Source organism: Drosophila ficusphila, unplaced genomic scaffold, assembly GCF_018152265.1.
Source record: "Drosophila ficusphila isolate 14025-0441.05 unplaced genomic scaffold, ASM1815226v1 contig_198, whole genome shotgun sequence".
NCBI classification, from domain to species: Eukaryota; Metazoa; Arthropoda; class Insecta; order Diptera; family Drosophilidae; genus Drosophila; species Drosophila ficusphila.
In genome coordinates, this window is record NW_025064092.1 from 12,300,745 (window position 1) to 12,327,266 (window position 26,522).

General features: G+C 48.1%; 7 protein-coding genes across 22 annotated transcripts in view; 3 read left to right on the plus strand and 4 right to left on the minus strand.

The window, feature by feature from the left end:
• Positions 1–46: 46 nt before the first annotated feature.
• Positions 47–2,889, minus strand: LOC108097024 (caspase-8). The gene is made up of 6 exons (XM_017199041.2): positions 2,873–2,889; positions 1,861–2,036; positions 1,010–1,792; positions 580–951; positions 360–514; positions 47–295 (listed from the first exon to the last, which is right to left on the minus strand). The coding sequence occupies exons 2-6, from the start codon at positions 1,948–1,950 to the stop codon at positions 163–165; spliced, it is 1,533 nt and encodes a 510-aa protein (XP_017054530.1). The 5' UTR covers positions 1,951–2,036; positions 2,873–2,889; the 3' UTR covers positions 47–162.
• LOC108097020 (protein suppressor of sable) lies at positions 2,304–9,806 on the plus strand. 4 transcript variants are annotated; one of them, XM_017199033.2, is made up of 6 exons: positions 2,304–2,794; positions 4,361–4,693; positions 4,765–5,003; positions 5,598–6,976; positions 7,047–7,171; positions 7,296–9,806. In XM_017199033.2, the coding sequence occupies exons 2-6, from the start codon at positions 4,417–4,419 to the stop codon at positions 9,266–9,268; spliced, it is 3,993 nt and encodes a 1,330-aa protein (XP_017054522.1). In that variant the 5' UTR covers positions 2,304–2,794; positions 4,361–4,416; the 3' UTR covers positions 9,269–9,806. The 4 variants fall into 4 exon arrangements, with proteins under 4 accessions (XP_017054522.1, XP_017054521.1, XP_017054524.1 ...); XM_017199032.2 differs by having other exon boundaries at positions 4,364–4,693; XM_017199035.2 differs by having other exon boundaries at positions 2,304–2,694.
• Positions 9,807–10,312: 506 nt separating this feature from the next.
• On the plus strand, positions 10,313–13,630 carry LOC108097022 (HEAT repeat-containing protein 6). Its single transcript, XM_017199039.2, has one exon. It carries the CDS (start codon positions 10,409–10,411, stop codon positions 13,574–13,576), a length of 3,168 nt encoding a protein of 1,055 aa, XP_017054528.1. The 5' UTR covers positions 10,313–10,408; the 3' UTR covers positions 13,577–13,630.
• A 925-nt stretch (positions 13,631–14,555) lies between these two features.
• On the minus strand, positions 14,556–18,901 carry LOC108097023 (retinoblastoma family protein). Its single transcript, XM_017199040.2, has 8 exons — positions 18,228–18,901; positions 18,026–18,165; positions 17,773–17,961; positions 17,354–17,708; positions 16,956–17,287; positions 16,029–16,764; positions 15,421–15,801; positions 14,556–15,269 (listed from the first exon to the last, which is right to left on the minus strand). The coding sequence occupies exons 1-8, from the start codon at positions 18,414–18,416 to the stop codon at positions 15,030–15,032; spliced, it is 2,562 nt and encodes an 853-aa protein (XP_017054529.1). The 5' UTR covers positions 18,417–18,901; the 3' UTR covers positions 14,556–15,029.
• A 325-nt stretch (positions 18,902–19,226) lies between these two features.
• Positions 19,227–20,627, minus strand: LOC108097025 (histone-lysine N-methyltransferase 2B). The gene is given in 3 exon segments (XM_017199042.2): positions 19,227–19,469; positions 19,538–20,004; positions 20,007–20,627. Coding segments are annotated over 3 exon segments (924 nt in total). The 5' UTR covers positions 20,382–20,627; the 3' UTR covers positions 19,227–19,387.
• Positions 20,628–21,657: 1,030 nt separating this feature from the next.
• On the plus strand, positions 21,658–23,437 carry LOC108097028 (vesicle-trafficking protein SEC22b-B). Its single transcript, XM_017199045.2, has 4 exons — positions 21,658–22,153; positions 22,214–22,323; positions 22,543–22,844; positions 22,962–23,437. Exons 1-4 carry the CDS (start codon positions 22,079–22,081, stop codon positions 23,108–23,110), a joined length of 636 nt encoding a protein of 211 aa, XP_017054534.1. The 5' UTR covers positions 21,658–22,078; the 3' UTR covers positions 23,111–23,437.
• A 79-nt stretch (positions 23,438–23,516) lies between these two features.
• LOC108097018 (uncharacterized protein CG43867) overlaps positions 23,517–26,522 on the minus strand; it is a 91,039-nt gene continuing 88,033 nt past the window's right edge. For 12 of the 13 annotated variants that reach the window (XM_017199022.2, XM_017199019.2, XM_017199018.2 and 9 more), the window contains one exon: positions 23,546–26,510. In XM_017199022.2, coding sequence (XP_017054511.1) covers positions 25,251–26,510 — 1,260 coding nt within the window. In that variant the 3' untranslated portion in view covers positions 23,546–25,250. Of the gene's footprint in view, positions 26,511–26,522 lie in introns of all 13 variants that reach the window. The other variant, XM_017199031.2, reaches the window with a different exon arrangement.

A 26,522-nucleotide genomic window follows, 5' to 3' on the forward strand; every position in this document is an offset into this window, starting at 1 on the left:
AAATGCAGGTCCCACAAACAAATGGAATCCCTTGTTTAAAATGAAATTCAACTTCGGAAGAACTTTTAATTCATATGGCATTTACACGTACGAAATGATTGACAACTAAAGAGTGTTTTAAGTCTAAGTGCTGCCACAGCATACAGATTACTCAGAATGCGATCACAGGCGAGGTGGGAAGTAGACGTGTTGGCGGAATGTGCTATTAAATTTGGGCACCATACACTCATCATTCTTGCCCCGCTTTTCTGCCACTTTGTTAGTGACAATCGTCAAAATGTCGGCAATATGTTCACTACGCACAAACAGAAAGAATTTTAATTGAATCAACCGCTTATTATTTTCTAAAAGCTTGTTACCTGGCTGAATGCTGCTCGATGGCGTCGCACAGGCTCTGGATGAACCAGCTGCCCGAGTGCGTGTGTCGAAGAGCAGAAAATCCGTTCACCGTGGACATGGCCCGGACCATATTCACGTGCTGGCCGGGTGACTGGGTGATAACATCGATCTTAAACTGAAAATAAGAATCCAATCGATACAATACACTTTTAAGCCGACTATTGATCGAAAACAACTTACGGGCAATCCCTGAGGACTCTCCTCTCCTTTTTTGGGGGCCTCCTCCTGGCACGCCTGAATGATCAGTAACTTGGGCTTGTTAAAAAGGGAATCGTAGCTGCACATTACGTTTTCGATGTCCGTGATGCGTAGGGCGATGCTGTTCGATCCGTAGACGGCCTCCTCGAAGCCGTGTGTCAGAATGCAGACCACTAGAGAGTCCCGCAGAAGCGATCTGTCGCAGGCACTGCGGATGAGCTGCACGATGCTTAGGTGATCCACATTTGAATGTGACTCCACATTATAACCCATAGCGGAGAAGACTGCTGTGAGTCGCCGTTCATCGACGTCCGTTCCATCGCGTCGGCGTGGAGTATTTGGCGCTAGATATTTCTGTAAAGGTAAAGTGAGTTTTTTTTTACAATCGACCAGATATTATATCAAAGATCACTTTCAGATCCTCGTTGACATCTCTGTGAAACTCCCTTTGGTTGATTATTAAAGCGATTCCTGCGTTTTCTCGACTCAACTCAAGGGCATCTTTTTTCCGGAGAGGGGAAGCTGGGACGGCCGCCGTGGATGTGGCACTCAACGGCACCTGCTGGCTATCCGATTGAGTTTCCCGCTTGATGGCAAGTGGAGGGACAACCTCTAGAATCTGATCATCAGAAGCATTGCTGTTGATCGTGTCTATAAGCAACTTGGCTTGTTCTTGCAAATCATTAAATTTTAAATGCTCGATTAGCAGCTGAACATCGCTACCCATGGCATTAATGTCTCCTAGACGTATAGCCTTTCTGGTCAACCAGTCCAGAAGGAATATCTCCAAGTAGGTGGCATCATAGAAACGGAGTGGATCTCCAGGCTGTTGCCGCGCCACTTTTTCACTAACATCCAGAACCAAGCGGCCACTCTGCGCCAATGACAACTCTTCGCAGATCATGTAGAGGCTCTTCAGAAGCGGATGCACATGCAGGGCAATTCCACCAACGTGTGGCAAGTAGTGCATCCGAAGCTCCTGCCAACGGAAGCCCAATTTGCGGAGCACTTGCCGTGCACCAACAATGCATAGAGCCTCCAGCAGGTTTTTTTGCCAGGTGTCCGGCCTGTGCTTGGCATACTGCATAAGTAGATCACTCTGCACGAAACTCGTTCGCGTCATGGCTAGCAGTTTTTGTAGTATGTAGGTAGCATCCGAGTGGTTGTTGCCATAAAGCAGGAAGCAAAGACCCACCTGACGAAAGATCACATATAAAAATAAATGTAATTGGTTTTTAAGTAATCTTAACGGAGTTGCCGCACCTTTTGGGCAAAGTTCAGGTCCCGCTCCAAAAGAACCAAATCGTTGAAATCGATGGAGTCGAGATGGCTTAGAAGATTCGACCCTGCCATTTCGACGCTCAATGCGGGAAAGTACCAAATTGAGGATTCAATTTCGCTTACAAACTTGTTGACGCAATAGAGATGGCCGGCGACAGCTGATCGCGAGAAATTGTCATGATCGATAAAAAAAAAATTGATAGGTTATTATCAATAAACATTTTGATTAGGATATTTTCCTTTAACAAGAAAACGTGTTGAAATAAACATTACATGAATAAATAATAATTAAAATAAAATAAAGTAAACATTAATCAACCGTTACTTTCTCGAAGCAAAGTTATTCACCATCTAAGCAGAGTTGCTTTCGGTGGCTATTTGTGTTTTCCGGGAACGGTCGCACACTCTACCGAGCACGCGGCCACACTATCGATAACATTTAAGTAGAAATTTGAACTGTTAACAACCACGCCTCCTGAATCTCATGTTTTGGACGAAAAGTTTATTAATTTAATGTTTTTGTATATTGTATTCTGTCCATAAGCGTAACAAAGACAGAAAAAGAGGAAGGGAGAGAGATACTGAGATAAGGGCCCGCAGGCAGAGAGACAGAGAGGGCGAAAGCGAGCTGAAAGTGGGTGCGAGCGAGATAGCGCGCGCTCGCCGCCTGCACACATATAGAGCTGTACATATATATAGTATCAGAAAAAAACAGTCCGAAAAAGGTCGCTGTTCGACTTGCGAAAACTTTTAAGTTTTTTTCATACCTATATATGTACCCACACCGCTGCGTCATCAAATACGAATACATCAGATGTATGTCAATATATACATATACATATGTGTGGCCAATACTATATGCCATATATGCCTGTATATAAATCTTTATTCACCTACTGTACCACTTCCACATTATGTAAGCAGCGACGCCAAAAAAAACCCCAAACAAGAAAACTGAAAAGCGAAAAGAAAAACAACGAAGTAAAAAACGTACCTATAAACCAAAAAACCGAACAGCAATGTTATAAACTAATACCAAAAAGTTTTAAATGTTCCACACAAAAAAACAAATCGCACGTAAAATCACGCTAAAAAAAAGTAAGATCAAAGAAATAACTTGTCTGTATGTTTGGCATAGTTCCGAAATATCTGTATGTACTTATGTACGTGTATGTATGTTGCTCAGCGTTCACGCCTCCCACCACCTTTGTGTGTGGGTGTAAGAAAGGAACAGATGGCAACATTATTGGAAAAGTACATGCATTTGTTTTTGGAACGCCAGCAAAAAGAAAAAAATAAGCAAAATGCGTGATTTTTCGTTTTCTGCCTTCTATGTACATAGCCGCAAACTGCGCAGATGTGTTTAGCATACAGTCACTTTCGCTGTACATGTACATACATATGTATGTACATGCACATGTACTTTGGCGTATGTACAGTCGCAGTCAAAAAAATTGCACAGCGAACTTAAGAAAACATCGTTTGCCTCAAGTGTTTTTATAAAAGCTTTATATTTTTTAAACACATACATATAAACATAAAAAAAATTAAACACATTCTCTTTTAAAGTCACACACACACCCAAACACTGGAAACATTGTCTCGTTTGTATGAATGCCTTGCTTACCACATGGGTGTACAAGCGAGACAACATGATAAACAAAGCCTCGAAACAAAATAAAAACGCGCTCTTAATGGGCGCGTGTGAGTACGATCAGTAATTTTTTTTTTTTCTAAAAGTTCATTAATGAAATTGCATAAATATCAGTTCATTTAAGGATGCACATCATCATGAAAGACAAAGTAAAAATATATACATACATATGTGCGTGCGACGTTAGGTTGTTGTCCTTTTCGCACGATGAGAAAAACAATGTTTTCAAGACCACTAATTTTGGCTTCCTTTCGCTTTTCAGTTTTCAGGAATTTTGAATATTATTCATAATTTTTTATTTGAATAATATTTTTCAGGAAATTATTAGAAATTTAATTTCCTAAGATTTTAATCAACGTCTTTAATAAATTTTTGATATCAACATTTGGTTCATTGATAATTTCATTCAAAAATTATATTTTCTTTTTAAAATATTTTAAATTATTTAATTTTCTTGTATGAATTTAGTAGCAAATAAGTAAATCTTTTGAAATGCAAAAACATTACCGTATTTTTTAAACCAATGAGTTGCAATTTTATATTAATTTTGTCATTTTGAAAAACTAATTTTCAGATTTTTAAATTTTACGATCACATTCCCCAATTTAGCCCATCAGGAACGTTTGCTTTTTGTGTTAACCAATCCCAGATAGTATTTGATTCAGTTTTTAAGTTTTCGATCGCATATGTGGTTAGGTTGGGAAACCCATTCACCTCTGAATATTTCGATATATATACACATAACTGTAGAAAACTATATAGACAACGATTTCCATGTCCATGACCTTTATCATCCAGAGGTTCTCCAAAATACTTCTTTGTTTCCAGCAGAAAGAATCTTTTTCTTACGAGCTTACACCGAGATTTAGCTTCATTGAGACATAATGTCATCAGTTTTGGCGGATTCGCCGGTGATTGATTTGGCGGAGGATCTAGAAGACGGTGAGATCGACGATGATGACGAGGAGGAGGAACAACAGCTGCTACCAAAGACCCAGGTCCAAAAGAATGATTCCTCGGTGGACGACGATGTTCAATTTGTGGGTATCGAGGTCAAGAACAAACTTGCTGACGAGGATGTCGTCTTTATGGGATTATCAGCCGATGCTGGCACACACAATAACAATAGCAGCAAGTCCAAGAAGGCTAGGCCATTGGAAGGTACATAGAATCGCGGGGATCGGGTTTTGCCTAGATGTTTCTTTCTATATCCTGTGGCTTATATTTCTTAGATGATCATGCCAGCAACATTGAGAATGCCATTGCGAATGCCCTTAAGAAGAAGGGCATAGAGCCGCCAATGCCCAGAATGCGATCGTCTAACCAGGACATTGGCGATGTGTCCTTGGAGGGACCAGGAGAGGGTTTGTCTGGCGGCGGAAATCAAGTCCAGCAGCCAAGTCGCAGCAGCCGGCGAAGAAAGCGCAAAAAAGAGCGAGAGCGCGAGCAAAAGAAGGATAAGGAGCACCAGGTGAGGCCATCCCAACTCAAAACCCCTTTCTTTTTGAGAAGTTCCACCTTTTTTAACCGTACTTTTTTTTTTATTTATTATTTAATGATTTAGACTATAAAGTCGTGTAGCAATTAATGGTCTTTTTGCACTGTAAAAATCGTTCAAACTATAAACCAAGCGCCCCTTTTTTTAATATTCCTGAAAAGGAAATACATTTTCTATAATTTTCCTGTGGCAGCTTAGTGGTATACTGAAACTGAGAACATGGGATATTGGCAAACTATTTGAAAGTGCTTAGCTACCGTGACAAAATCCGTGTCGAATTGTTTTCCTTTTCGTGTCTGTTCTCTTTTCCTTCTGCATTAAGTTCGTTATTTATGACCGTCTTGCTTTGACTTACCTTTTTGCAATAAGTTCAGGTTTGTTGTCTCAATGATAGACATGGGTATATCCAGAGGAAAACCCAATTGTAATGAGAAAAGGACCATCAAAATTGTGCCTAATTTAAATCAGGTTATTGAATAAATTTGGAGCTTAATATTTTCTGTCTAGCCCCCAAATAAGATGAAACCTTATTTTGCTAATTGATCCTTCACCTTTCATGCTCTCCAGAAACGATCTCGGCGAGAAGAAGAAGATATTTCCGGTGTAACGGGCGGTGTCGGCAGCGATGAGATGGACGAATACGAGATGATGAACGTGCGGGGCGGCAGTCCGCCGCCCGGAGGAATAGCACCACCTGCATCCGGTAGTGGTCAGCGTTTCAGTGGCGCCGACTGGGACATGACTGAAGGTCCAGCGGTGGGCGGGGGTTCCAGCGTCGCGGGAGGAGGAGGCTATGACTCTCAACAGGATCCCTACAGCAGCTACGATTCCTATTCCGAGGAGGAGGCAGCACCGGCACCTGGTCCCATAAATCAGCGGCGCCGGGTGCGAAGAGATAGGGAGAAGGAACAGCCGCAGCGCGGTGCCAATAATCGCAAGCGAAGGGAGCGAGATCGTCATGAGGGCGGTGGGGCCGGAGGCGGGGCCAAGCGAAACCGCCGCGATTCCGGGGAGGGAGGTGGCGGTGGGCAGGAGAAGACGGGCGGCGGCGGCGGCGGTCGTATTGAGCCCCGCAAGCTGGAGCTTTGCAAGTTTTACCTGATGGACTGTTGCGCCAAGCGGGACAAGTGCTCTTACATGCACAAGGAGTTCCCCTGCAAGTACTACTATCTGGGCATGGACTGCTACGCCGGCGCCGACTGCCTCTTTCACCACGGCGAACCGCTGACCGAGCAGCTACGTAACATCCTGCTCAAGCACATGGAGACGGCGCCGAAGGAGATCCTCGGGGACTTCAAGCGAATATCGAGGGACATTGCCCTTGTTCAGATGACGAGACGACACGAGCAGCTGTGCGAGCAATTCAAGCGGGAGAACACCTGGAGCATGATGGTAGGTGGCGGAATGGGCCGGCGACAGGACCAACAGCAACAACAGCACATTCAGATGCAGCAGCAGCATCAGCAACAGGTGCAGCAGCATCAGCAACAAATGCAGCAGCAGCAACAGGAGCAGCAGCAGCAGCAGCAGCAACAACAACAACTGCAACAGCAACAACTGGTGTCCGCGGAGGCCGGCGGCAGCATTCCCTCACTTTTGGACATGGTCATCAATCCCCCGCACCCGGAAAAGAAACGCAAGTCCCGCTGGGCTGATAAAACAGCAGCCAAGGCGGCAGCCGCAGGATCAGATTCTCAAGAAGCGGGCAGCACATCGCCGTCTACCAAGTCGTTGCCACCACATTTGGACTTAGTCAATCTCAGTCACGTTTTGAGTGCCGAAAACATGGCAAAGCTGAACAAGTTGGGTATCACGAACTTGAAGCAAATGCTGCAGGTACCCTTTGGGCAGTTAACCGAAGCGGGTCTAACGTTGGTCGAGATCGGGGAGATTCAGCGGAAAGCCGAAGAGGCCAAGCCGCAAGCCAAACCGGATACGGCAGTCAGGTGGGCATTAGGCTTTTAAAATAATGTACTGTGTACAATTCTCCATGTTCACTCGAACCTTGTCTTGCAGTACTCCCGTTGCCAAGCCGGAAACGGAGGCTAACAACAGCAACTCGAACAGCAACGGTTTCATCATGGTGGACTACACGCAGTATCTCAAGGATGCGCATGTCAGCTTTTCTGGCAACGATCCGCGTGAGTAGGGTGGGCTTTATTAAGATCTCAAACGGTTTCCAAACGGGGTTTTTCTTACGAGTACAAGTAATCGAATGCATTCTTATTTCGTTTTTTGGTGCATAATTGCCATTTCCTTTTTTAGTGGACGACGATCGCGATGATGACGAACAGCTGGTCATAGACGACGGCAACGAGTCAAACGCCGAGGAGGAACAGCAACCAAAACCTTCGAAGGCGGCGCCAGCCTCTCGCCAGGAATCTGCCACCGAGGAGGTGCCTTTGCCTTCGGTTTACGATCTGCCCAGCTTTATGAGCAACATGCTGGGCCACGGATCCTCAGCAAACCAATTGCTGCCAGCCAGTGCCACATCGCCCAACCAGGATGTGCCGGCATTGGCTGGAGTAGATCATGCGGGACTCAAGCAAGCAGCCGCCAGCGGCAGCACGTCCAATGTATTTAGCCGGATTATCTTCGGCGATAAGCAACCGGATCCCGAGGCAAGAGCAGCTTTCTACCGTGACATTATCCGCAATCCCTTTAAGGCGCACAGCGGCGATGGAGATGTCGACTCCAGCAATGAGAACTCCAACTCGAACTCGCGGTCACTAACACCGACTCCAACTTCGGAGCCAGGATCCCAGTCACCCAAGCAGGTGGACCAGGATCACGAGATGCCGGAATTGCCTGCCATTACGCCAGCGTTGCCGCCGACCACTCCCTCGCTTTACGTGCGTCCTTCTATGTACGACTTTGACCCTGCCAAGGTGGAGTTGCAGGAGCGGCGGAAGGGAAAGCTCCTGGAGGACGAGCGCGACACAGACATGCGACTGCCATTCGAGCCGATGAAACACTATTTACCCGCCACCGAAATTGATGCGGCGATTTTCTCGCACACTCCGCTCCGCTGGCAGTTGCAGGAGGTGTCGGTGGAGGAGACCAGCTATGCTCAGATCAGGGCCAGTGCTTTGCATAAGGAACAGCGAGATCTGCGGGATCCGCGCTTGCGTCGTATTTTAGGTCTGCCAGATATGCCAGACAATGGTGGAGCCATGGGATCGACGACTGCTGCGGGAGGGAGCTCTCTGTCGGGCGACTCCTTTAGTCGGTCCGGAGCGTGTATAGCCTCGCCGGACTCGGAGACCAGTCTCCGTGATGCCACGCCCAGCTCACCGCCTCCAGCGTTGGCCAATCTGCCACTTATGAGTGTACCCCCGCCGTCGCTGAGTGTACCGCCTCCGAATCTGCAATTGGAAAAGCCCACTGTGCGCGCAGACCCGCGTCGTGATCCCCGGAGGGCTCATCTTCAAGTTCCAGCTCAGGCTGCGAGCACGGCTAGTTCCACACCTTCGACGAAAGCCAATGCCGCCGGTGGCAGCAAGCAAATCTCCGAAATCCGCAGCCTGATGCAAAGCTCAAACTGGTACAAGAATTTGGGCAGCAATAACAAGATCATGGTGAACCAACAGCTTGCCCTGGTGTTCACCGAACTAAAGAAGTTTCATCAGCAGCCCGAGGATGCTCCAAAAATATTTGATGTCAGCTTTATAGTGAACAACCCAACGTTGCAGCAAATCTTTGCAAAACTCTTCATCTATGTGGACGACAATGGTCAAGTGGTGCAGATGCCCGAGGAGAACAACGGTGGCGGAGATGGAGTGGGCGGAGTGGTGCTACCTAATTTATCGCAACCCCCGCCAAACCTGGCCCAAATGCTGAGGGTACCGCCGCCAAATATACGGATGATGCGCATGTCCGGAATGATGATGCAAATGGGCAACCTGGGTCCGCCCTTCAATCAGCCACCTCCACGAGCAGGATTGCTGGGAATGCTACCAGGCGGCAATGGTGGAAACCAAGGAGTGGGAAACCAAGGAGGAGGAGCTGGACCAATGCCCAATGGCAATCCCTTTAATCCGTTTGCTGGCGGAGCGGGCGGCAATGGGGCAGCAATGAATTCCATGGGCAACATGGGCAACATGGGAATGCCCTTTAACAATTTTAACAATGGGAACAACAACAATGGGGGCGGCAGACATTTTCCAGGAGGGGGATCTGGTAATGTAAACAATCGCAATCAGCGTGGCGGCAACCAGAATCGGAACCGCAACCTCTAAGAGCGAATGTCTTTCCAGGAGAAACCAACAGACTCGAAAAGACTTGTTATGCCAAAATGATGTCCATGTTATGTCCCATGACCCTTTCGCCCCACCCCCATATTAGGCACCCTTCCCATAGACTACTGCTGTTTTCCCCGTCATTTTTTTTTTTTTTTTTTGAAAATCCGGGCTTCGACTGCTTTGTACATTGTATTCAATTCCTTAAATCCCCATCTTTGTCACTATTTTTTTTGGCTAGGTGTAAGGTAACCCATTTTTATCACTACTACGTACTGATAAATGTAGTAAAAAGTAAAAGAAAGAAATTAAAAAAGCTGAGAAACAGGAACAGAATGTAAAGAAGAATGGTATGCGACCTTTTTACCGAACTCTTTTGAGTTTTATAGGCTAAACTGGTTTTTTGTACATGTACTATCTGATTAACTAGACATACAAACTACAAATAAATGACATGTTTTAAGTAATGCGGCATATGTATATAGGTGTGGTAGGTTTTCTTAAAACATCAGCAAAGCAGATACATTACAAAAAGCAATTCCCTTAAAGTGTGCCAGGTTTTCTTAAGTTTGAACTTGATAGTTTGTATTATCGAAGTATATGTGAACTTTGAGTGGGAACTAGTTCTTTACGAGTGGACTTGGAGAAAATTCAAGACGTTTCAAATTAAAAAAATAACTGGTGTCAACTTTTGCTATTTCCCCACTTAATCTTAATTTAAACATAATTTTAATTTAAACATAATTTTAATTTAAACATATGTTATTCTTATATTATTGATAAGTAATTTATTCGAAAAGAAAATGTCTACAATTTTTTTTTATGTTTAAATTTGTTCTTAGGTTTCAGTTAATGTACTTCTTAAATGTATGTATATATTTTATGATTTTGCTGAAAAGAAGGCTATAAAAAAGGTCTTATCAAATGTATATATTTTTATGTATATGATGGCTTGCTTGGCGTATATTTCATTGCTTTGATTTGAATTTAAACATAACTTCGCGCTCTTCTCCAAGGCGCGAACCAATGTTTCAGCAGGTTGAAGAAAAGGTTTTGATCGGGAAATTTAGAGACAACGGATTTTCATGGCTATGATTTTGGAGATAGCTTTTTTAAGTCTGGCAACCACAAGCTTCGGAAATGGAGACCCACGACGCCCTGCTCCAGGAGCTTCTGCAGGCGGAACATGAAACTGGTCAGGACGAGGAGGCACGCCAGGCGCACCTGCAGCTCATCAACGAGCTGCACCACCAGCTGGTAGTCCCGGTGGGAGTGGCGGCGGAACGTCTTCAGCATCTTATAATGGAGGTGCGAAAGAGAGGGCAGCACGACCTGTTGCGCCGGTGGCAGCTGTGGCTCAACGAGCTAATCCTGGCCAGGAGGATCATCCTAGTGCGGTCGCACCTGCTGGTGGCCGAACTAATGGAGGCAGGGCAGCCGGACTCATCGTCTGCAGAGCTCCAACTGCTTCTGACGCTGCTAAAGACGACGCCGAAGGAAAAGTTGGCTGAGTACTGGCCGAGATTGACTACTTTGCCCAAAATGAGGAACGTGGAGACAGCCCTGCTGCTCCTGCAGTGCCAGGATCTGGTGCTGAACGAGCTTAAGGAGTCTCCCGACGAGGCTGACCATAGCCAGAGCCTGGCCAACTCGCTCGTCCACATGCATTTTGAGGGTTGCTGGCTGGAAGTCGAGAAGGAGACGGAGGAGCAGATGGCCCTGCTAATGGCCCTCAGCCTGGAGCTGCTGCAGAAGCTGGTGGCGCGGCAGCCGAACTACGCGGAGCATCAGATTCCTGAGCTGATTGGCCTAGTCCAGTGCTACTTGCAGTACGGCGAGACAGAGGGAAGCACTTCTCTAATGCCCCGCAGGCTCCCGGCCGCACAACAGTCAGCCGCCTATGGGCTGGAGGACGAGCACCAACAGCCCGGCCAGAAGTTGCGCTCCGGCGGCCGAAAGAACAAGGTACGCAAGATGCGGTCACTGGCCAAGCAGCGCAACCAGGCGGCCAGCGATTCCCAGGAGACCAATTCGCGGGAGCGCCTGCTGCTAGTAGGCAATCAAGACTACGGCTGCCTCACCGGCGACTCGGGCGAAAACTGTCCAACCTCCGATGCGGATCAGCAGCCGGAGACCAAGCACCTCCGCCATCTGCAGGCCAAGGTAAGGATCTCGGCGCTGCACCTGTTAGGATCCTTGACCAAGCAGCTGCCACGCCGCTCCCTGTACAGCTATTGGCACGTCCTGTTTCCCGACAGCGACTCGGCCGGCGGACGCAATCTGCTGCTCGTCGGTCAGAAAGACACCAACTCCCGCTGTCGCGCACTGGCCCTGCAGCTTGGCGCCCAGCTGCTGTACGGCTCCAAGGGGTTCCTGAGCCAGGCCTGCTCTCGCGGACCTAGCAACTTCACACCCTTCGCAGTCAGCCTAGCCAGCTCCGTGCTTTCCGCGTACCGCACCCTAAGCGCCATCCTGGAGCGGGAGTTCGCTCCACCCGTGCTGACGCAGTGTCTCAAATGTCTGGCCGTTCTGGTCCAGGCCACGCCCTTTGATCAGTTGGAAATGGGCTTCGTCTACGAGTTCGTGTGCCACGTAAAGAAGCTGGCCAAGAGTGCTGACCCTCCAGTAGCCGTGTCGGCCCTTCTCGTCATGGAAATGCTGGTGGCCACGACCAAGCTCACTCCGGAGATTGCCAGCTCGGTGGGCCTGGCTCCCGATCTTAGGAACGTACGATTGGATCAGGTCGACGCGATAGACGACTTTCAGGAGCTGTGCGACTCTGACCCGGAGGTGGAACTCGAGGAGGAGGCGGATCTGGAAAAGGAGGAGCAGCCGAAGGCGCAGCAGAAATCGCTTAATCCCGCCCACGCACTGTCGCAATCCATTCCGCGCAACTCCTGGCTTCTGAGGCTGGTCCTCCGCTATCTGGAGGGTCTGGGAACTCCAATCACGGTGCGCATAGAGTGCTTCCAGGTACTTCAGGCGATGGCAATACACATTGGTATTCTGCGCGGCCACCAAGCGCGTTTGGCCAAGGTGATCTCCGCCGGACTGAGGGATCTCGTCGCCGATGTGAAGCTCTACGCGGCACGCTGCCTGGACTCCGTGGGCTATCAGCTGGGCAGGCTACTGCCGGAGCAGGCGGAGCGGGAGCAGCAGATGTCGTTTTGGCTGAGTCTGCTGCCCGCCACCTACGAAGCCTACGACGGCGCCGGGTTTCCGCTCAAGTGCGCCCTCTGCGACGCCCTGTCCAACATGGGCGCCTTCAGCTTCGAGCGGCTATCGGATGGCCATCGGACCGCCCTGCTGGCGTTCCTAAGCGGCTGCGCCAGTGACGACCACGAGGAGCCACTGGTCCGGGGAGCAGCCCTGCGGGCCATGGCTGTTTACGTGCTCCACCCCTCGCTGAGGACGGACCTGGGATTCGTGGAAAACACCGCGGAGCTGACTCTGCGCATCATCGACGACCACCAGCTGGTCGTGCGGATCAAGGCCGCCTGGGCGCTGGGCAACATAAGCGACGCCTTGGTGGCTGGCATTTCCAGCCAAACCGAGAGGATATCGGCCGACCTGCTGGGTCGCCTCATCCAGGCGGCGACGAAGAGCTGCAGCGACCACGACAAGGTGCGGGCCAATGCGGTGCGAGCTCTGGGAAACTTACTGCAGATTCTGCAGCTTCAGCCCGCCGGGAGCGAGGAGGTGATGCAGCTGGCCATGTCCGAGCTGCTGGACTGTGTGAGATCCTCGGGCAACGCAAAGGTGAAATGGAACGCCTGCCACGCCATCGGAAATCTGGTGCGGCATAGGGGCTTCTTTGCCAGTGGCAACCTGCCCGGGATCCTGTTCCCCGCCCTAAGCCAGCTTATGGTGCAGCACATTAATTTCAAAGTGCGCACCAATGCCGCCGGGGTGCTGTTACGGGTGGAGCGGCGACAGGATTTTGGCGGCCACTTTTCTACTGTGTGGCGCGCGCTTCTTGAGGCTCTGGAACGATCTAATGCCCTGGACAGCTTCGAGGAGTACAACCACCGGGACGCACTGCAGCAGCAACTCTGCCTGGCCATCGCTCACCTGCTGACTCTGGCTAAGAGTGGCGATCTGCCGGCGATTCGAGAGTCTCTCGAAGGGGATTTCCTGGAGCAGGTGCGGGACACGTGGCGGCGCGTCGCCTTCCGCATTATTCCCGAGCGATCAGCGCCGCTCTTCACTTGTGCTTCTCTGCTGGAGCAGCGCCTCCAGGCGGAAGTCACCACTCAGCAGCGCTGCGCCTTAGTCTTCATCACGAGCTCCCTCCGGCTGGACCCGTAACCATCAAACCATACCCATAAAACTTTGTTAGTAAAATCCGAGTTTTCAATTTTATTTAAAATTCCTAATGCTTGGGCAAGTTGGGGAATTTTTGATTTGAAATACTAGGCAAACAGGAACGCTTAGCAGGTGTAGAACGATCAGCTGATCAACGCTTGATGCTACTTTTAAGTAACGGTTCTTTCTAGCGTGATAGCTTTCTGATTGGTCGGGACAGGGAGGGGAAGCGTAACAAGGACAGCAATCTTATGAAAAGAACAGTTATTTGAATAAGATCAGATTTACCAGCTGCAACCTGCTATGAATTATGTTGGCCTGGTGTCTCAAATCGATTTGGGAAGCAAAATCGACTGTGTTTGCGAGACCAAACACCAGGAAAACAGAAATGCGAAGTAGGCGAATGTGCAGCAGCGCTGATTTGTGTAAAACAACAACAATTTCCCCTAGAAAATTGTGAGGAAATAAATTGAAACACCAGGCCAACATAACCGATTAGAAAGTGGAAAACGATCAGCTGATCGACGTTTGATGCTACTTTTAAGTAACGGTTCTTTCCAGCGAGATGGCTTCTGATTGGTGGGAACAGTGAGGGGAAGCGTGCCAAGGACAGCTGTTTTAAAAAAGAGCCGTTATTTGAGTAAGATCAGATTTACCAGCTGCAACCTGCTATGAATTATGTTGGCCTGGTGTCTCAAATCGATTTGGGAAGCAAAATCGAGTGAGTTTGGGACACCAAACACCAGGAAAACAGAAATTCGAGGTAGGTGAATGCGCAGCAGCGGCTCTTATGCACAGTGACGACGCTGGGGGGTGGTCCAGGGTGTCCGAAATTTATCAGCGTTTGCGTACTGCCGATTCTGTTGGCCTGGTGTCCAAAACCAAAAAATATATAAAGAAAACGGGTGTTCGTGGTCAGCTTTGACCACAAATTTTAAAAGAAGCTTGAAATGTTCTCCCGCAGAACAAAACGCAATCAATATACATTTTTAGGGTGTATTTGTTTATATGTGTGAATACATAATATGGGGTTGCCTTAATTTGATTTGTTTGTGATCGCAGTGCATCTGAATCCCAATTCCCCCCGAAGCCTTAATGTGGGTCGGGAGAACGGAAAGTAGCTTGCGACCTATGGATGTGTGTGGGGTACAGGTATTTTCTAAAATTCCTTGCAAGGATTGTGGTGTTGTATGTGTATATTGTATGGTAAGCATATGAATTATATGGTTGTCTGACGTTAAAAAAACTACAAAAGAGATGCGTACAAATATTGTGGTTACTTTTAAATTAAAATGTCAAACTAAAAGGGTTTAATAAAAAAAACAATCATAAAATAGTCGAGCGCGCGCCGAAGAAAACGGCGTAAAAAGAGAAAGCGGCCGCCGGCGCCGATTTTCTTTTTTTTTTTTCGTTTTGTAATAACCTTAAGTCTAAGCTGCCCCCAGAAGCCCCGTGTCTATGTCTCGTGTTCTCCTCCTCCTCCTGTTTCCCGGTCGCACCCCTCAGCCGGCAGGGTGTTCCGCTGCTCGGCGGATTGCAGTTCCCGGTCGACCATCACTGCCTCGATCTGAATGGGGTGGGGCGGAAGGTCCCGGATAAGGCGCTTCGTTTCTGTGACGCCACCCGAGCGGGACTCGTCCTCGAAGCTCAACATGCGCTTGCCACCGCGTACTTTTTCGTTCATCCGCTGCAGGTCCTGTGGGAGACAAGCGAAAGCATTAAATTATGGCCGTTATAGTAACTCCAGGACAAACGAGCAGAAAAATCAAATACGAACATACGAATATAGAGTTCGTAGTTCTATTTGTCTTCAACATCATAATCTGCTGGTTTTCTATTATATTAACCTTTGCGGGGCTGTGGCAGAACATGTAGACCATCTGGTTGGGCGACTGCTGGATCTCGTTCTTCGGCATTTGCGACACATAGAGCGAGTGGTTTTGGGTGACCTTTTTGGGCTGGGCGGCCCGTTCCTTCGGATGCGGGGAGAGGAGAAGGTCCGAGGCGCGGCCACTCACGTCCGGCGGTACGTTAAGGTAATCGATGGCGAACTGCCGGTTCAACGGCACATACTTGTTATTGTAGAAGTGGATGATGTCTTTCACCTTTGGCTCGCCGTCATCATTCATCCCAATAAACACCTCGCGGTAGATTCTGTTTACTGCCTGTGGCTGATTCCGGTACGCCCGCATAATGTCAATAAACTTGGGGTCCTCCATTCGCTTTACCTGCGGGACAAAATAGTAAGTGGGATTTCATAATTTTGACATGTAACCAAATTTGTTTAAATTTTGAAAACATGGCCTGGATCGCATATTCTTAACAATGGCGGAAGCTTATTTGCATGTAGAACCGACGCTTAATACATATAGTTGTGTATGGTTAAACAAATATATACAATTTAAAATGGGTGGAGAAAACGAAAAAGACAGACCATTAAGGCAGTAACACTCACTCTAATGTAGATATATATTGCACACATGATAATTTGATCGAGGTGGCGGTCCTTCATTAACTCCGTTTCGTGGGTGATCGAGTGCTCGAAGATGTGCCAGATGCACTCGGGCGTCTTGTCGTAGAGTTTAAGTTCCGAACAAAGCTTTTGGATGCGTAGCCAACCGAGAAGGTACACCTTGCGTAGGAAGATCTGCAGGGCTCCGGCAGTGCGGTCGCCGCTCACCTCGAATGAAGTGGGCAGCGGCGTTTGGGTAGAGGCGATCATGGACCAGACGGGCGAGTCCCGCGCCCAGGCCAGCCGCTCCAGACACGTCTCCTCGATTGTGTTGAGGTGCTTGATCAACGAGCGGTTCAGGCAGCCATCGTGCGAGCCGTGACGCACAACGATCTCGATGATCTTCTGAAACTCGAACGGACTAATACTGAAACAGTCGAGCACCCACGGAAACTTCAGCTCTGTCTTGTAAGCTTCCAGCACCAGCTCCACGCAGCAGGCCATCAACGTGATGTTAAATATGACCAGTGAAATCTTCTGCACCAGCAGTCGCTTGAGATCAAAGTCGGGCTTGTTGCTGATTTCCGCCTGCAGGATCTTGTCGAGCAGGTAGAAGTAAAAGGACTTGGCTAGTCGGAAGCGACTCCTCGCCTCCGGAGACGGATACTTGGCGAGGAATTTCTGCTTAATCTCCTCGATGATATTTAGCAGCTTGGCGATCACCTCTTCCCCTGCTTTCCTGTAGAGAAAAATGACCAGATTACAAACTGTGCTATAGCAATTAATCTAAAAGAGAGCCGCAAGTTTTTATAAAAATGGGGTTTCTCTACAGCTTGGGCAGATAAAACAAATAAAGAAATTTGATACAATAAATACGAGATCCCAACGAAAATTCTATTCAACTCGTAACCCGAGACCCGTTTTGCTTACTTGACGAAGTCGGTGGGCTCGGTGATCCGTCCGATAGCGGACAACTGCTTTACGTTGTTGGTGGCATTGCGGACGGGCTCGAATTTGTCGCCGGCCATCGCCGGCTGGGCGGGAAGGTCCTGCTTGCGAGTGAGTGGAGTGACCGGCGGACGCAAGGCCTGGTCATTAAGGCCAGTGTGGTCGCCGGCATCGTAGGCACTCAGGATGCGCTCATCAAACTCGCCCACACTCAGGACATACTGCTCGTAGCTAATGTTGAGCGACTTGAGGTTGCGCTCGAAGTTCTCGTTGGCCAGCAGACCCAGCATTGTTGCCTTGTCGCCATAGATGGTCTGTTTGAAATGAAAAGCCGGGTATTTACATTTACATGGAGCACAGAGACCACTTTGGAAACCTACCGAAGTCTGAAAGAAGCTCGTCATGATCTCGCGAAAGGTGGTGGCCTTCATGGCCTCGGCCTCCTCGGTCATGTCGCAGAAGTAGACCAGAATACAGTGCTGCTTCTGGCAGAAGTCCAGCTCCGTCCAGTTGCTTGGCAGGCCCTCGAACTTAGGGTTGATGAGATCGGTGCGCTTTTCGGCTAGCACATTGTTGTAAATCAAATCAATGCAGCAGATCATCAGGTTGAAGGAGGTGACCAGGTCCACAGTGTTACTGGGCTTCTGGTTCTTGGCGCAGAGGAACAAACGCCAGCAGATGTCGTCCAGCTTGATGTAGGAGCACTTGCCGTGGGCATGGTTGCCATGGAGGGAGCTGTTAATGAAAGGATTTAGGTTTAGATTAACAAGTCTCTGGTTCACGGCATCACGACACGCACATGTACTTGGAGTGCTTCTTCTCGTTGGGCGGACACGAAAATATCATGTCGAAAATGGTGCGGTAGCGCTTGTACAGCGTGAATGTGATGCTGAACTTGCGATCCAGAACCTCGATCTCGTTGACGAACTCCTGCGGCAGGTTGGCCATGTCGCACCACAGCTTGATCTTGGTCTTGAAGTCGTAGATGCTGGGAGATGACAAATGAGAGATTTGTTAGAACCGAATGCTACCGGATGCACGTTGGAACCCACCCCATTTGGCAACAACGCAGAAGATTGTTCAAGGACACACAGTTGCCCCTGACCACCGCATCATGACCACCCACTGTAGGGGTGCTGGATCTTCGGCAGGCAGCATACAGGGCGCAGCACAGCCAGTGGTTGGCATCGCCCTAAAATGCAGAGGTGGCGGTTAGTTTGGGGGGCATGCCGCGGGGCTCTGCTTGCAACTCACCTCTAAGGAGCACCTCTGGGACACTTCAAGGTACATCTTGTAGGCCTGAATCTCCGTTTGGTGATCCATGTTCACTTTTTGACACAGACTTGTGAACTTGGCCTTAGTTAACTCCTGGCTATCGTCGCTGGTTGCCACAGATCCGCTGACCACCTCGGCGCCCAGCTCCTGCGGCTCCGACTCGCTCATCCTGCGGACGTAGCGTTTGTCCGGGGAATAATCCTGATTTTCCGGCTGCTTCCGTCAGCAGCCTGGAAACGGGAGGCGTGGCTGTGGGCGGAGGGGGGTTGCAAACCGGAATGGACTGCTGGGGTTTGTGCTCACGCAGGACTTTGGGCTGACTTTTAGACGAACTGTGGGCGAGCGTTACGATTCCTTGTTCGCTCCTCACGGACATGCAACTTTTTAACTAAATTTTTACTATATGTCTCGCCATAGAAAAAGGCGGGAAAGCGGCGAGGGTTGCCAGTCGGGCGCGACAACAGGCAATTTACCCGCGGAGTTTTCCCTTTTCTGCAGCCGTGATTCTTTTGCTCAGAGTTGCCAATATCCCTCGATATCGTCCACCGAGGGTAAGCACTTTTCACTGTCTTATATTCGCTTTTATCACTTGGCGAATCGCAATTCCTCCTCGACGTGTTCCTGGTTCTGCAAAGTCTGGCAACTCTGCCGCAGCACACCCAGCTGGGCAACAGTGTTGGTCAACAGGGTTATTGTTATCGCTCATCGATAATTTCAAATTTAAATATTGTGGATTTATCAATCAAAATTTATAATTAAGAAACTGTGTTTTAAGGCTCTTTCTGAATGGTAAATAGTACACAATTTCATTTGCTCCTACTGACCCACAATCGATGACTTATTCTGACCTTTGCTCAACAAATCGCAGAGCGACTGTATTCTTTCTTACGGACACTTTCTCTTTTTAAACGAATTTAAAATTAAGGAAATATTAAATATAAACTCCCAAAGCTCCCTCAAAACAGCTCAGAACGTTGGTAACCTATGACTATCTTTATATATTATATTATATTTGGGTACACAAAAAAAAAATTAGTCTAGAATGGAAGCCTTTGTCAGAAGTTGCTCGGTTCCATTGCGGGAACTATTCTTTTGGTATATAAGTGGAATGCAACAGTTTCTCTCGCTGACTCCAGGGATCACTCTTGCCAGTCGCCGATAACTTGGGAGGAGGGCACCAGCTCGAAACGTGCGTTGGCCAGATGCGGGGGCACACCAAATCTGGAGGGGCACGTCAAAGTCCAAAAATCAACAGGGTGTGGTCAATGTGATCGATTTTGTTTTGTTACCTGGGTCGGAAGAACGGAGCCCGATGGCCAGATGCCCTCGAAATAGCCGGAGGAGCTGCCGCTTCTTCTGCTTTGGGCTTGACTTCGGGCTTGACCAAGTGCCGGACCGGCGAGGTGTCCGCATCCACGCTGTCTAGGGTGTTTCTCACCACGTATTGCGAGAGGGGATTCGATTGCGGCCTCTGGCGAACCACTGGCATAGACATAAAGCGGAAAAGGCGCGGAGCGATTTGCTCATCCGTTACTCCGTCGGTGGTCATGTTGTCTTCAGTATCTCCGGGAGAATTTCCAGCCTCCGCGGCACCGGCTCCGGTTTCGGCGGGCGGAGTAAACACTGCAGCCAGACGGACTGGCACAAAAGCCGGTAGCCTGACAGTGATGGGAGATCCGGAAGGCAGCGGCGGAGTGGACGGAAGATCCGGACCAGGGAGGGAAACGGGTATGGGAATGGGTCGTGGAGGGGGGCTGAAAGTGCTGGTGGAGGAGGAGGAGGTGGTGGCCTCTGACTGGTGGTTTCCGGTGGCGGAATGGCCGGTTTAGTGGCAGACTCCTGCTCCACCTCCTTCCAGGCCTCCAGCAATGTCAGCAGCTCATCCTTGCTCATGTGGCCCAGGCCAACGGGATTGTAGGCCCACCCGCCCACTCCACTTACTCCAAGTCCACCACTCACTCCAAATCCCCCGCCCACACTATTCCAGCCCAGGGGCGGCAGGCTTTCTACGTGCGGCAAGTCAAGGAGAGATCTTTGGGAACGCGCGGGGAGCGTCTGCTGACCATCTAGCCCATCGCACAGGATCTGGAGGATCAGAAGTGTCAGCAGCTTCGCACCAAGTGACCCAACCATGACTAAGTTTCGACTGTACAGCCTCTGGGCGGAGCACTCTTATATATGTATCTTTCACGTTCCATCGGAGAGAGGAAGAAGACCAAATGCAACAAAACGGAAGTGCCTGTATTTGATGGCGGGTGAACCGATACACGAAAAGAAAATAGGTTTTATTTAATCCTGCATTGGATTACTTTTCACAAACTAAATACAAATTGTTAGAATGAATTATTAGGATTTCGTACGATTGTAAATGTGATTATTGAGAAAAAAATTATAAAGGCAGCTGGTAGCTTGCTAAACTAATATTCAAAAGAATATGATTTTGAATATTTTTTTCCAGTGAACAAAACATACCTCCCCGCAGCGATGGTCACTCTAAATGCACACGCACCTCCAAGTACAGGTAATTAAATTGCCTAGCCTGAAAGTCCCTGCTCAAAGTCCGGTTTCGCGGGCGAACCACTTTTCCTTTTCGGGCCAAGCCTGGGTGTGGAAAACTATAGATGTGGATGGCTCGTCGGATAAAACCCGTCGGACCCACTTTGGTCACCGACTTCTGAGCGGTCCACTATCGAGGAAGCATCTGATCATTGCGTTTGGCCGAGGCGCACTTCCTATATCCGCAGCAGCAGATTTGGAGCGAGTTGCGCAATTGTCTGCAGCAGACGAGGCTCGGAAGTTAGTGCGATCCGACCAGAATTTCAGTTGTTTTTTATTAATCAATCAGACATTTAGCGAATTTCCCCCTTAAATGTATCTCAATTGATCTGGTTTTGGGCTAGTTAAGAAATCAATTTTTAAATAAACACAAATGTTTACTATATTCAATGCATATTTTTAAGGAGTTGGACCACAAACATTTTGAGGTACATATGCCAGTTCAAAATGCGACTTGATTTTGGATGACTTCTTGTTGCAGTAAAAACCGGAAATGCGCTTATTAAAGTTATGAAAAAAATCTGTCTTATTATAAAAGATAATTTAAATTAAATTTTAGTTTAAATTAAATCTTTTAGAGGTATCCCACTTTTGAAACAAATTTAAATAAGTTATGTTATGGACTACAAAAGTAAATTTGGATACCTTAAAAAATATCGAACGTAAAACGGGTTTGTTAAGCCCAACATTTGAAAACATGTTTACGGGATAAACTTTAGCATTCACTTTTGAGGAAATAGGAAACATAACAATTTAAAAATGTAACAAAATTTAAAAAAAACATATCGATATACAGGAAGAGCTGGTCCATCGATGAATCGGCTTGGACACCCCCTCAAGCACCCACCATTGCCCGCCCGATAGCGAATCGCGGCTGCCAATGTCGATTGTATTTTGTACTCAGTGACGTGGTTACAACAAACACCAACCGCATTCAGAGAAACCTCCAATCCGCCCGTTGCAACACAGTTTTCACCGCAAGCGATGACCAGCGAAGGAACCAGGGAATAATTCCGGGCAGACACCATTCAGCAACCGGGGGAGTCAAAGCGAAGGAGCACCCTGAGTCCAACTCCAGGAGCCACAGTGCGATCAGCTGAGTTGTGAAATCGAGGGAGATCTAAGACTAGGACTGGGACCCATTGACTCAAACTTCATCCGTTGGGTGAGACTGGGTTGGAACGGAGCCACATAGGAAGTGAGGGGCAAAGTGCCGCCGTGGCAAAAACGACAGAGATTCCATCCCGCTAGGAATCCTAACCAGGACCGGAGCCATGGCACTGCTCACGATGATAGCCAGAGTCATCGACGGTCTGCCCCTGGTGGGGACCATGCAGGATGACGAGCAGGTAGCCACCGTCGCTTTCTAGCTGGTTCCGCTTCCGCAACTCACGCACTTTCTCTTTCAGAGCGGTCGCAGTATACTGGACTATCAAAACCAGGCCAAGATGCTCTTTCGCAAGCTGGGCACTCATTCACCAGCACGCAGTAGCATCGAGACAGGACCCTACCTATTCCAGTAAGTGATCCCTAAACAAGGAGGGCGCCTTTCTGTCAATAACCTATCATTTCACGGCGCTCGTGCATTTTTATTTTTCATTTCATCATTTTCATTCATTCACCCCACAAGCTACATATGCGTTTTCTATTAGGGTTTTCTTAGAAAATAAATGAAATTCCCGACCCCAGATGATGCAATCTGCAGCTCAATTAAATGATTAATCCTTTTCCCTTGCAGCTATCTAATCGAAAACGATGTCTGTTACCTGGTGATGGTGGACAAGATGTACTCGAAGCGACTGGCCTTTAATTACCTGGAAGACCTAGCCCAGGAGTTCCATGCCAACTACGGTAGGCGGGTCAACTCGGTGACGCGGCCCTACGCATTCATTGAGTTCGACGTGTACATTCAGAAGGCGAAAAAGCAGTTGACGGACCGGAGGCGCAACATCAGCAGCATTAACACACAGCTGCAGGATGTGCAGCGGATCATGGTGCAAAACATTGACGATGTGCTCCAACGTGGCACAGTGCTGGCGGGTAACTATCAGATAAGATATACCATATTCAGATTGTTTCCTATCCTATTGCTGATTTCTTGTCTGGGATCGATGGGCCATAAAGTCATGTCTAATGGTTATTTGTTTTTGCTTTCAGAACTCGACACCAAGACCCAGAACCTGTCAATGATGTCGCAAAAGTACAAGAAGGACGCCAAGCTGCTCAACCGCAAGTCCATGTACGTGAAGGCGGCGGCCGCGGGCATCATATTCCTAGTGTTCATCCTGTACTTCTGGGTTCTGTAATATTCGCTTGCAGCTCAAGCCCACTGTCTGGCCCTTGGCCACATGGAGCGGTGCGTTCTTAGTCAAATGTCGAGCGTCAAAGACGCAAGGCCGAAAGACATTTGGATAACGCGTAGACCTGTACCCCAGAATATACACACACACACACTAACTGCGCACCCATATATGATTCACAATCAGGCGAAAAACCGAGAAACAAAACACCTTTCGACAAGCGCCCTGCTTCCGAGGCTTGTTATACTTCTAATTTTAACTTACCCCTGTCGTTGTTAACTGTCTTGAATTCCATTAACTATTAACTCCCGGCCCCACGGGTCTTTCATTACATTTCTTTTCACCTTGCTCCCTCTGATTATTGCGCAGGTTTTCTGCATTTTTGATTACGATTCGAGTTTTGTTTAGGCCCTTAGACCTTTGCGCCAAGTCCTGCGGCGCCGATCCTAATCTGTAAATCCGTGTGTTTGTGTATAAATATGTATCTAGATTGTAGATGAAATTGCTGTGCCGATAGGATTGTCTGCATAGCGAATCCGGCCGTGGTGATTGAAACAAACTGCAAAAGCATAGCAAGAAAAACGAAAAATAAGACAAGAAAATAAAATAAAGAAATGATAACAGTTTTAGGCAATTTATATGTATAAAATTAAGGCAAATTACAATGTTTAATAAATGGGCAAAAAACCGTGCGCTCTCTAAATGAATGCTGCAATACCCAAAATCTGAAAGATTGAAGTCGACAGTTTGTTTTTGGTTTATTTTTAATAGATAATTTTCCTTTATATATATTTATATATATATTTCGTTTCACTGGAGTGTGATACATTCGCCTATATAGTTTATATTCGCTTGCAAGCCTTCGATTTTCGATTCTTTCCAATGAGATGCTCGGTTCTCTCGTTTAGTTTCTGTTTTCGTTGCGTCTCGGCGCATATAAATTTGTAATATCAAATCTTTACAATTAGGAAAAAAATGCGCTTCTAGCATTTACACTGTTAAATCGTTAATTTGGTGTGTATAAATTTTGTTAAATATCGAATCCGAATCCATGTATACGCTTTCAATATACCTCTATATATATATAAATGTATATGTATGTATATATGAATGCATATGCTTTTTTTTTGGGGAGTGTAAAAAAGTGGAAAATAATTTATCGGGGCGAGTGTTGGTTTACTTAATTTTTGGTATAAGATTTCTGCTGAAGCTCTGGCGAATGAATTTTGGTTCCACATCTAGACACGGAACAGGCTTAAAACTTTTTAAAAATAAATGTTTGGGGTCGGTAAATTCGCTAATTGAGCGGAAGCGGAAACCATACGAATCAAGGCGTACCTATGAATAGATGGGATGCTTGGTTATAATGCTCGTCCTGCACTGGGCTTGAAAAATCCTTTAGAAAATATTTGTTTTTTGTTTTCAATTAGTTTCTGCTAATGCTAGTTCGCTTGTTTTTAGCTTCGTTTTGTTTGGTTTTCTCGTTCTTGGCTCCGACATCTACAAATTTAAAAGGCAGTTTCGCGCATGGAGGGACAATTACAAATTGAGATTCATTACAAAGCATCGAAGAGCAAGAACACTCGAATATAACATTCCTACAGGTATGTTTGCTTGTTTGTTGGTTGGTTAACAAAAAAAAAAATAAATATAAGACAAGAACAATTCAAGTTCTGTTTTCAGTTTTGTTCGCGTACCTCTTACAACTTGGAGTACGCTGGGCTTAGGACTATTAAAAAAAAGTAAATATCTCATATATGTATATACTATATATACATATATGCCCGCTGCTGCTGTGTACAAATTAAGTTTAGAGTACCATTGTTAGCTTAATAAAGAACTTTAGTGTGTGGTGCGCAAGGAGAATAAGGTCCATCCCAGGCCGCTTAAGCTACGTCGCCTATAGCTATCCATCCGTTCTCGTTCTCGCAACCTATCATTATCTTGACTCTCTAGCATTAGGTGTATATTTGTAGCCGCTAGGCTGGTGCATATGTATCTGTTAAGTCGTATATGTCTGGTGTTCAGCTGTGATCCTCTTTTATGTACAATGATCCTCCCTCTCTTTTTTCCGTCCATGAGGGCAATGCCCATCATATAGGTAATCCTCCAATCAGCGATCCCTCCTCTTCGATTCTCCTCTCCTCTACTTGATCCTCTGATGATCCGGCGTGCTCTTCAGTATGTCCGGCTGGTGGTGTTGCTGGTGATGGTGGTGCGGATGGTGTCCAGAGCTCAGGGTGCCCGGCTGACTTCCTCCGCCCGCGTGGTGAGAACTGCTCAGCGTGTGCGAGTGGTTCGAGTTGAGAGTGTGCGTGGCGTGAGAATTGAGCGTGTTGTGGGCCGTGGTGGTGGCGTTTGTGGAGAACCCGGTGGCCACCGCCGATCCACCGCCCAAAGTCGGACGTTGGGAAGCTCTCAGCGAGCGATGCGAGCCATTCCGAGTTAGGGAGTTCATCTGCGGAGTGCCGGGGACCGTGTGTCCCAGAGCGTTCATGTAGTCGGCAATGAGCAGCGTGATCTCCAAGATCTTGGGCTTGCTCATGGCAAACAGAAGCTTCTGCTCACAGCCACCGCCATCGTCGAGGGAAACCACTAGCATAAAGTCGTCCTGACAGCCGCCAAAGGTCATCACGGAGCTGTAGGGATACCTGGCCACCGGCGCCATTGTGGACAGCTCGAGCACATTGAGGGCATCTTCCGCCACCGCTAGCCAGGCAACCGGAGAAGTGCCCGCCGCGCTGTTGGACTCCGGACTCTGGCGGGGCTTCGCCTGGAACAGACAGGCGCCGAAATACGGCCACTTCCGGCAGCAGGTGAGGTAAATGCGCACACAGTCCAGGGTAGAGCGTCCCTTGAGCAGCATCCACTTGGAGACCAGTAGCTCCTGCACGTCCTTCAACTGCTCGGCTCCCAGTGCGTCCCTGTATCGGTACGGATAGAACTTGTCCAGCCCCTTAAGCCCCACGCCGACGTCTCGGGACTTCTCCAGCGAGTAGTCGCCCATGTCGATCTGCGACATCAGCGAGGCCAGCTCCAAGGCCAGTTCTCTGGACAGGGGGAATCTGCCCTGGACAATCTGTGAGTTCGTCTGGTAGCAGAGGAGCAGGCGCTCCTTGTCCGTTTCGCACTTGATGGTGTGCTTCCAGTAGAGACGGTTCTTGTAGCTCAGCTGGATCACTCGTGAGTTCTCAAACTTGCCCGATCCCTTCTCCCTCAGCGCCGTCTCCCACTTACTGATTACGTCGCACAGCTTGGCCAGCGGCTCCAGGTAGTGCTCCAAATCCTTCTCGATCGGATCGTCGCTGAACAGGCAGAACCCATTGGTGGCATCCCTCGTGCCAAGCTCGTGGGCCAGAGTGGCCTGGAACTCCTCGATGGTGGTGGAGCCATCAAAGGAAACCACCTGAAGGGGACC